The 10,739-nt window shown below is 45.3% G+C and overlaps 1 protein-coding gene across 3 annotated transcripts; it reads left to right on the forward strand.

Annotated features, from left to right (window-relative positions):
* Positions 1–1,539: 1,539 nt before the first annotated feature.
* LOC108153505 (protein suppressor of sable) lies at positions 1,540–10,114 on the forward strand. Of its 3 annotated transcripts, none has more exons than XM_017283561.2 (6): positions 1,540–1,627; positions 3,524–3,852; positions 3,925–4,184; positions 4,563–6,001; positions 7,120–7,241; positions 7,315–10,114. In XM_017283561.2, exons 2-6 carry the CDS (start codon positions 3,576–3,578, stop codon positions 9,528–9,530), a joined length of 4,314 nt encoding a protein of 1,437 aa, XP_017139050.1. In that variant the 5' UTR covers positions 1,540–1,627; positions 3,524–3,575; the 3' UTR covers positions 9,531–10,114. The 3 variants fall into 3 exon arrangements, with proteins under 3 accessions (XP_017139050.1, XP_017139059.1, XP_033249149.1); XM_017283570.2 differs by having other exon boundaries at positions 7,123–7,241; XM_033393258.1 differs by lacking the exon at positions 1,540–1,627 and adding an exon at positions 1,995–2,205.
* The last annotated feature ends 625 nt before the right edge of the window (positions 10,115–10,739 follow it).

Consider the following 10,739-nt stretch of genomic DNA (forward strand, 5'->3'; position numbering starts at 1 on the left):
TATACATATGTCCATACTCATAAGGCCACTAAAAATTACACACACACACTTACGTTTCATGGCGTACACATGTGTATTTTATGTCAAAAACGACTCCCAAATGATATCGCAAAAGACTCGCAAACGATATCGCAAAAGGCTCGCAAACGATATCGCAAAAGGCTCGCAAACGATATCGCAAACGGCTCGCAAACGATTCCTTTGCGAGCTATCATAAACGATACTTTCACTGCCACAAACTAAACGAGACAAGTATCATATTTCTATCATATGCGATATCATTTGTGAGCGTTTGTCACTTGTCACGCACCACTCGTATCCAGTCGATAGTATTGATAACAGAATCGGGTAAGGTTCTCTTTGAACCGGTTAATTTTAAATTATGTACCTTAATTACTGTATAAGGTGGAGATTGATCTATACCATTGAAAAGGTCAACCCAACGGGAAATTTACGTGATGTTCATATTCAATAGGTGGAGTTTGACCTTCAGGACCTACCATTCAGGCTGAGCCACTTAAATAGCCGAAAACTAGAGACATTCGGACAATCGCTAAGGGTGAATGTGGCGCAATTATTGGTGAATATTCCGCAATTATTGGGGAATATTAACACGTCCTGTCACGGCCGTGTCCTGCCAAGTTGGTCACTTTAACGGAGCCCAGCGACTAGTATTAAAATTGATAACTTAGTTTTAATATGTTTTTGATATACACCTCCTACAATATATCCATATAAACGTAGTTTTTCATAGGTTTAAATATACCGCCACATTACGAGCCGGTTAAAACGGGAACGATGCGATTTTTGCTTTCGGCCAATGAAAATCGTCAAAAATGTTATGCAAAAAGTAATGCTGCAGCAACATGTTTTGCATTGCCATTTTGACGACTTTCATTGACCATTCTTAGTCTCATTCATGCACAATGTTGCGGCCAACACTATTTCATACCCTAGGAAATGCATATTATAGAATTGCGGAAATTTTTGTAATCCAAGGCTCTAATTAATGCAGAAACTAGTCAGTCCCCGTTTTAAAACTATCATAACGATATTTGGAAGCTTATTGTTTTTTACAGAGACAAAGAATATGTACCGGATCGGGATATATATACAAGACACTGATCATATGCATGAATATGTCTAAAACATATCATTTTGTGAAAAGATCTTTAGTGATTACGTTTTATCTTCATATCTTCATTTTCAATTAACGAAATAGGGTATGTAAAGGCCTTCAAATACCAGCAACACTGCGACTGTTTTTTGGTAAACTATTTTTCTTAAACCTTGTTTTAGTCAAAAAACAACAAAAGCAAGTATTTAGAATAAACAGTTAAGTAGAAAATGTATTCACCAATCGGATAAAACTATTTGGACAGAACTAAAGGTTTTAGTTAGCCAGCAGTATTCAACGTAATATCAAAAACGAGGAATATGTAAAATAGAACTCGAATTCGTCAGTATATTTATGGTATATTTTTAAATGAGACGGTATGTTTCGGTATATTTCTGAGGATCGGGCGGGTATATTTTATTGATAATTCCGCGGTCACACTCATCTAGTAGAAATTTGTTGAACTGTTCACAACGCTTATGTTGGACGAAGAAGTTTTATTAATTTAATGTATTTGTATATTGTATTCTGTCTATGAGCGTCACAGAATGAAGAAAAGGGAGAGAGAGAGAGAGAGAGAGAGAGAAAGAGATACTGAGGCCAGGGCCCCAGGCAGAAAAACAGAGCGAAAGCGAGTGCCAGACCCGCACGCATACACATACACCCAACCACACGTTCGTGTACATATATGTACATATAGCAAGAGAAAAATCTTGAACGATGCATTCGATTTACGAAATGCTATTTTTTCGTACCTATACATGCATATATGTACATATGTATGTATATGTGCACACACATCTACTGCGCCGCTACTACGATATACATACATATGTATGTCGATGTATATGTATAGCTTCATATAGTTCCTATATATATACATACATATCTTTATTCACCTACTGTACCACTTCCATTATGTAAGCAGAGCGGGAACGACGCCAAAAAGCGACAAGCAGAAAGAGAAACAACAAAGAAAAAACTACAAGAAACCCAAAAAACAAAAGCAAAGAACCCATCACATAACCGAAAATTAATCGAACAGAAATGTTATAAATCACTAAAAGTTGTAAATGTTCCATCAAAACGTAAGAGAAAATGTTTTTCAGGGCTCAAAATGTTTGTGGTTTTGGCCTAATGCTGCTGCTGTTGATGCATTTGTATGTATGTACGTACATGCATACTTATGTATATGTGTGTGTAAGCTGTTCACAATAATTCCTCAATGCCACGCCCCATAATCGCCAGCAAGTGAGAGGGAGATTTTTCGATCGTTCAAGGCTTATGTACATGCATACATCATACAAACGTACATACATATATATACAGACATATGTATGCTCCAAACCCCCTCGCCCTTTGCAGTTTTTGATCACTGCGTAACTTTCTGCATGTGTGTGTGTATACGTCCATGCAAACTGCGCAGATGCGCCACACAGAAACACTCCACTCCCAACACACACACACACACACACAAACAAAAACACACACACCTTAAACATTCGCCTCATGCGGCTTCCTCCCCCTTTCACTATTTTTTTGTGGAACAGCGACAACAATCATAATTAAGGAAAATAATGCCAAGTGTCAAAACATGATTCACAAATGTACTATGTATGTATGTACACATTTTTTAACTTCACTACACGCAGCACACACTCATACACACAAACACGCATACACCTTTGTACAAGCACGCGACGCATATAAGAACGGGAGTCTCACTTCGTACATAGCTGCACAAGCGAGAGAACATGATAAACAGACCCAAAAGTCAGAATGAAACAAATACACACACGCGCTAGCGTCCGTCCATGGAGCTAGCGTGTATGTACATGTGTATGTATGTAATGTAAGAGTAGTTTTAGCTGTTTTTTTTTTGTTCTAACTGTCTCCATTTAAAAATGCCAAGTTTTTAAAACATCTGTGCATATACAGACATTTGTATAAAAACCATGAGATCAATCTGTACAAGAAGTCATACAATAATTCTATGTATATTGATTGACTGAAAGTTGAGCTCACGCACACTAATACAGACGCAATATGTACATACATATGTGTGTGTGTACAGTGGAATAAATGCAAACTAATGTGGAGTGTGGTTCATCGAAGATCCGTTTACTGACGACACCACCAAACGGTGCTTTTACATACAGACACTGGAACTATTGTTTATCAAATTCCTGGCAAAGTTGTTATATTTTATAAAAAATAATGGACTATAACCCCTGGTCTGGTCCTCAAACCTCTTTTCTCTGCCTTTCCTCTCATGCTCTGACGTTATAATCCATACGTACATATATCTGAAAATTTCAGTTCTATATGTATTTGGGAAATTAGTATAAAACATCCCCGATCTTTCTATGACCTTTCCTTTATGCATATATCTCTGTCTCTCTGCAGAAATCGTTGATAAACTTTAAGGTTAGAATTTATTGATAAAAAAAAAAAAAAAATGTCGTCAGCTCTGGCCGTGATTAATTTGGCCGAGGATCTTGAGGATGGTGAAATCGACGATGATGAGGAGGAGGAAGAGCCGCTACCGCAACAACAAAAAGAACAACAGCAACAGAAGACCCAAAATAACGACGATGAAGTGCAGTTTGTGGGTATCGAAATGACTGGTCAAAACAGAAAAAATTGCGACGAGGATGTGGTCTTTATGGGCCTCTCCTTGGATGTGGGTGGTTCGCCCATTAATAGCAAGCCAAAAAAACCACGCCCGCTCGAAGGTAACCCTAACCCCCCTCCCCCCACCCAACGGTCCAAGTTCTCACTCCTCAATCTCCCCCCGTACCATTCAGATGATCATGCTTCCAGCATCGAGAATGCCATTGCCTATGCACTAAAGAAGAAGGGCATTGAACCGCCCATGCCTAAGATGAAATCCCTGAATTGTGAGACGGCTGCGTCGGCCATCGGCGGCGAGGGTGCAGGTGGCGGCGGCGACGAAGGTCCTTGTGGAGAGCCCCTGACCGGCGCTGCATGGACGGCCAGTCGCAGCTGCAGACGCCGCAATCGGAAAAAGAAGCGCGAGCGCGAGAAAAAGGATAAAGAGCAACAGGTGAGTCGCTGTGCCCCATTTCCATATCGATTATTAGCTAATTTGCCGAAGCGTGACCGAAAAATCCGCACCAAAAGCCTGACCGATCGATCGATCGATCGTTACGGATGATCTCTTGCGACCATGGAGTGTTTACGGCTGGCAGTTTGTTGCCAGAACTCAGACGGTCAAGAGATCACACACATCTAACTGATCATCTAACTGGCCAGAACTGGCTTAGCAGCACCCTCATCCCGATACCGATACCGATTTCTATTCCTATTCCAATTCCTCTCTTTTAACCCCACTAGAAATCCTTTAACCATATCAAATCCCCATTTATATGTCAACAAGTCTCCGATTTAGAAGCCATTTTGCCTTTTTATTTCCCCCCCACAGAAACGCGCCCGTCGCGACGATGACGATCTAGCTGTCGATGGAGGGGCCAGCGATGACATGGACATGGAGTACGAGATGATGAATGTGCGCGGTGGCAGTCCCCCGTCCGCAGGGACGACAAGCATAAATGCGTCCAGCCAGCCGGGGGTCTCGGGCGCTGGTGGTGATGGTGGCTGCGGCGGTTATGATTCCGCCCAGGATCCGTATAGCAGCTACGATTCCTATTCCGATGATGATGGCCCTCCCGTCGGTGGCCAGAGGCATCGCCAGCGCAGAGAACGCGATAAGGATCAGCGTGGGGGACGCAGGCGTCGCGATCGTGATCAGGACCGTCGGCAGGGTGATGGGGGAGGTGGAGGGGGATCTGCCAGCAAACGAAGCCGCCGCGACTCTGGCGACAGTCCAGTGGTCGAAAAATCCGGCCGCATCGAGCCCCGCAAATTGGAGCTGTGCAAATTCTATTTAATGGATTGCTGCGCCAAGCGTGACAAGTGCTCCTACATGCACAAGGAGTTTCCCTGCAAATATTACTACCTGGGCATGGATTGCTTTGCCGGCGACGAGTGTTTGTTCCATCACGGCGAGCCTCTGTCGGAGCAGCTGCGGAACATACTGCTCAAGCACATGGAGACGGCGCCCAAGGAGATCCTCGGCGACTTTAAGCGCATCTCCCGTGAGGTGGCCCTGGGGCAAATGACTCGCCGCCATGAGGCGCTCTGCGAACAGTTTGGACGGGACAATAACTGGACGACGCTGGCCAGTGCCGGTGTGGGTCGTCGTATGGACCAGCAGATGCCACAGCTACAGCAAAAGAATCAAATGCAACAGCAGCAGCAACAGTTACAGCAACAGCTTCAGCAGCAGCAACAGTTGCAGCAACAGCTTGCGCTTCAGCAGCAGCTTTTGCAGCAGCAACAACAACAGCAGCAGCAGCAGCAGCAGGCACTGGCTATACAGACAGAACAGCAGCTGGGAGGATCCATACCATCTCTCCTAGACATGGTCATCAATCCACCCGCCGTAAACGAAGCCGGAAAGCAGGAAAAGAAGCGAAAATCCCGCTGGGCTGAGAAGGCTGAAAAATCCAAGGGAGCAGCAGCAGCGGCAGCAGGTGGAGGCGAAGATGCAGATGCAGCAGGAGCATCAGAAGTATCTGCAGAAACCACAGGCGAAGCAGAGTCCAGCAAAGCACCTCCCGCCAAGCAGCTGTCTCCACATTTAGATCTGGAGAATCTCAAGGATCTGCTACCCGCCGACCATATGGCAAAGCTGAAAAAGCTGGGCATTAGTAATCTAGAGCAGATGCTCGAAGTGCCCTTTGGCCAGCTGACGGAGGTGGGACTGACGCTGCTCGAGATTGGGGATATACAGCGCAAGGCATTGGAGGCCAAGGAAAAGGCAGAGAACAAGTCAGAGCCAGAGGGCACAGCATCCGGCAGGTGAGTCCATCTAAGCAAAATCCTTGCGAGTACCTGATTTTTATTATTATTATTTTTATACCCGATACTCAAAATGAGTATTGGGGTATATTAGATTTGTGGTAAAAGTGGATGTGTGTAACGTCCAGAAGGAATCGTTTCCGACCCCATAAAGTATATATATTCTTGATCAGCATCAATAGCCGAGTCGATTGAGCCCTGTCTGTCTGTCCGTCTGTCCGTCCGTCCGTCCGTCCCCTTCAGCGCCTAGTGCTCAAAGGTCGGTGTTATGGAATATTGAGGATCTTTGAAGAGAGAGGGCGGGGCATGTGTATAGTATGTGTCTTATGTCTATGGTTGGGATGTGGCACAGTGGGCATGCGTTGGAGGATGTTTTATCTATGTAGTGGGCATTGGTGAATCTTGTGTGCCCTAGTCTCAATCTATTTAGGATGACTTGGTGTCTTCTGTTAAGGTTGTTTAGGTTTTTGGGGGGAGGATGAGTGGAAGATAGGTTGATAACTTGTTGGTACCAGAAGGAAGTCTTAGTGAGGAGGTCTGTTTGTTTAGATATGAGGATTTTCTTAAGGTATAGTGAGATGTCGTTAGAATTATGATTGGGGGTATATATGAGGGGTAGTTTGGAGGTAGTTTTGGCTGCGGTGTCAGCAATTTCGTTCCCTTTTATGCCAATGTGGCTAGGTATCCATATAATTGTTATTTTTGGGAAAAGTTTGGTGACGAGGTTACGGATTGTGGTGGGGTAGTACGAGGAATTGTTGGGATTGGTAATTGCGGATATAGAGGAGAGTGAATCAGTGCAGATAGCGTATCTTCCGCGTTTGTTGCGGCTTAGTAGAATGGCTTCGTGGATAGCTATGATTTCGCTGGAAAGGACTGAGGAGTACTGTGGAAGTAGTCCGGATTTTATGGTTGATGTCTCATTGCAGATGCTATAGCTGGTAATGCCTGCTGCTTTGGACCCGTCTGTGTATAGAAAGGTGTGTTGGTGGAGGTTGGATTTGATGGAGTGGAAGAGTTGGTGGAAGACTATTGGGGGGGTGGTGTTTTTATCGTGTTTGGATAGGGTGATGTTGGTTGCTTTGATTTGTATTTCAACTTTCATTTAAACCCGACAGCAGTAATTCCGCCGCCGTGGTGGAGGTCAGCAGCAACTCCAACAGTAATATTGGTTTCATTATGGTCGACTACACTCAGTATCTAAAGGATGCACATGTCAGCTTTACCAGCAACGATCCGCGTAAGAATCCCGCTTCGCCTCTATCTCTATCGTTATCTCATTCCTTCTGTCAATGTACCTTCCTCTCTTTTAGTCGACGATGATCGCGACGATGAGGAGCAACTGGTGATTGATGATGGCAACGAAGAAGAAGAAGAGACGGCATCATCACCAAAGGAAGACGAGGCCCCAATGCCGTCCGTCTTTGATTTGCCAACATTTATGAGCAACATGACCGGTGCCAAGCCAGTCCGGCTATCCCCAGAGACCCTGCAGCAACCCACAACCGCACAGACTGCCATCTCCCCCACAGAAGCCTCAAACGAATCGACTGGAGCGGAAGCTGCTGCTGCAGCAGCAAAGGAAGAACCAGAGAGTGCCAACGATGCAAACAGTATGTTCAGTCGTCTACTGTTTGGGGAAAAGCCACCCGATCCGGTGACCCGGGCGGCCTTCTATCGCGACATCATACGCAATCCGTTCAAGGCACACAGTGGTGACGGTGACGTGGACTCGGACAATGAGAACTCAAATTCGAATTCCAGATCCCTGACGCCCACACCCACACCTGAGCCGGGATCACAGTCGCCCAAACAGCCCCTGGATATGCCCATAACGATGCCCATGGCAATGGCAATGGGAATGAAGCTGCCATCGCTCGTAAAGTCGGAGCCAGAGCCAGAGTCCACGCCCTCACAATACGAGCGCCCCTCCCTGTATGACTACGATAAGGTCAAGGAGGAGAAACGCGAGGCGGCCAACCGCCTGAAGGCCAAGTCCAGTGTGATCCAGCAGCGGGACATTGATATGCGTCTGCCGTTTGAGCCGATACGGCACTACCGTCCAGCCACCGAGATAGATGCGGCCATCTTCTCGCACAAGCCCATGCGTTGGGAGGTGAACGAAGTGGAGGTGGAGGAGCCAAACTTTTCCCAGCTACGTCTGAGTGCCGCCCACAAGGAGGACAAGGAGGTGCGCGATCCGCGCATGCGTCGCATTCTTGGACTGCCGGACCATTTGTATGCGACCGAGGAGTCCCAGTATCGTGAATCGTCATTGAATCGTTCCAACAGTTATCTCTCATCGCCCGAATCCGGGCCCAGATCACCAATGGGACGCGATGCCACACCCACATCGCCACCACCGCCAAGCTTCGGTGTGGGTCTGCCATCGATGAGTGTGCCACCGCCATCGATGAGCTTGCCGCCACCAAACCTGCTGCTAGCTGCCAACAAGCCGGCTGGCGGTGGCCCAGTAGCAGCGACAGCCGTACGCGTAGATCCACGACGTGATCCGCGCCGTTCCCATTTGCAGGCCCAATCAGCGAGCACTTCTACCGCGAGCACATCCGTAGCCGCGGCCACGGCCACAGCCACTGCCACCACCAATGCCACTGGTGGGACCACACAGATCTCCGAGATACGCAGCATATTGCAGAACTCCAACTGGTACAAGGATCTTGGGAGCAACAACAAGATAATGGTCAACCAGCAGCTGGCCCTGGTCTTTACCGAACTGAAAAAGTACCATCAGCAGCCGGACGGTGGCTGCAAGACCTTCGATGTCTCTTTCATTGTGAACAACCCGACTCTGCAGCAGATCTTTGCCAAGCTGGGCATATATATCGATGATAATGGACAGGTGGTTCAGCTGGCCGATGATCAGCCAGTCCAGACTATGAACATGGCTATGGGACCCGCTGGAGTCGGCGTTGGAGTTGGAGTCGTGCTGCCTAATCTATCGCAGCCCCCGCCAAATCTAGCCCAGTTGCTGCGGCAACCGCCGCCAAATCTGCTCGCGGGACGAATCTCCAATGGTATGATGATGCAACAGATGGGCATGCCGCAGCAGTTCAATCAGCCACCGCCACGCCCCAATGTGGGCATGGGTGGCATGATGGGGGGCGGTGTAATGGGTAATAATGTTGGCAATGCCATTGCCGGGCAACTCGGCGGCCTCATGGGCAATGGCAACAACAACATGAACAACAACAACGGCAACAATCCGTTCAATCCATTCGCGGGTAACAATGGTGGTGGGGGTGGAGGCGGAGGTGGAAACGGAAATGGAAATGGAAACGGAAACGGAGGCGGTGGCATGGGAAATATCAATCAAATGAACAACAACCTCAACAACATGGTTATGGGTGGCATGCCGTTTAACAATGGCATGCCCTTTAATAATAACAACAACAAGAACTTTAATAACAACCATAACAATGGTGGAGGAGGAGGAGGACGCTTTTCTGGTGGCGGCCACAATAATCGAAACAATCGCGGTGGGAACAACCGCCATCGCAACAACATTTAAATCGAACTCACGAATGGATTCAACAACAAGACTTTTTCAATACCAAATGATGGACCCAGCCTGCGTCCCTGCCTTGGCCCTCGGCCCCCAACCTCCCCCTTTCGCATGTGATTCGCCCCGACTCATAAACTGACCATTGAGGGCCACTGGGGATTTTTCCCTGACCCAAAAAAAAAAAACACAAAAGACACACAAACTATGAATGGGGGTTTGCCTACCTCCTCCCACACAAACAAAACAAGAAAAAAGAAAAATCTTTAAAATCCTACAAAGAAGAACAGCAATTTATGGGCTTTGACTGCTATGTAAATGTATTCTCTAATTCCTAGATCATCGGTAAATAATTTACATTATTTAACACGTTTATTATTATTACTTTTTTTGCTAGCTATAAGGCTACCCCTTACACTTAAGTACTGATAAAGTGTAATTACAAGCAATCCGCCAAGCTGGAAAAAGAAAGCAACAGGAATGCATGATTTTTGTACGACTTTTTAAGTCAGATAACTTAAATATTGTACGCTTAGATGTAACAAATTGTATATTAGACGTGTATCTACAAATAAATACCAATCAATTTAAAACGAAAATGAGTAATCAATTACGAAGAACTACAAAACAACCCGCCAATGTATTTTGAACTGCTTGTTGGTCGATAAATATCTGGATAAAGCTTTTTTATATTGAATAGCTCAAAAACTGTGATATATTTTTTAACTGCATTGCAAATACATATAAATACATATATATAATTAACTTTCGGTAAACTTTCATTTTATCAGCCGTTTTGGATTTTGGTCTGGACAACTACTTTGAGGGATAATTTTGGGAAGCACGTGCCTCCGTCCATATACTCCTAAAGTGATCTAATAAAATTGTATCCAAACTTTGAAAAAGTTTAAAAAATCTGTAACTAGTCTGCAATCGATATTTTGCGTTCAGTTTTATGTACAAAAGAACTAGTTCACCGCTAGTTCCAGTTGCAATATAAATAATAGAGTATTTTGAAATATTAAACCAACCAACCAATTATTGAAATGCCAGCAAAATGTATTTGCGTTCATTTTGCGTACATTGAAAATGATGAAATGACTTGGAATTGAAAATATAGGTTGTATACGAGGTTTAGATATGAATGAACGGAAGCCCATTGAACCATTGGTGAACCAAACGAATAAACGAAAAGAGCCAAAGAACCAGAATGAACGA

Source organism: Drosophila miranda, chromosome XL (assembly GCF_003369915.1).
Source record: "Drosophila miranda strain MSH22 chromosome XL, D.miranda_PacBio2.1, whole genome shotgun sequence".
Classification (NCBI taxonomy): Eukaryota; Metazoa; Arthropoda; class Insecta; order Diptera; family Drosophilidae; genus Drosophila; species Drosophila miranda.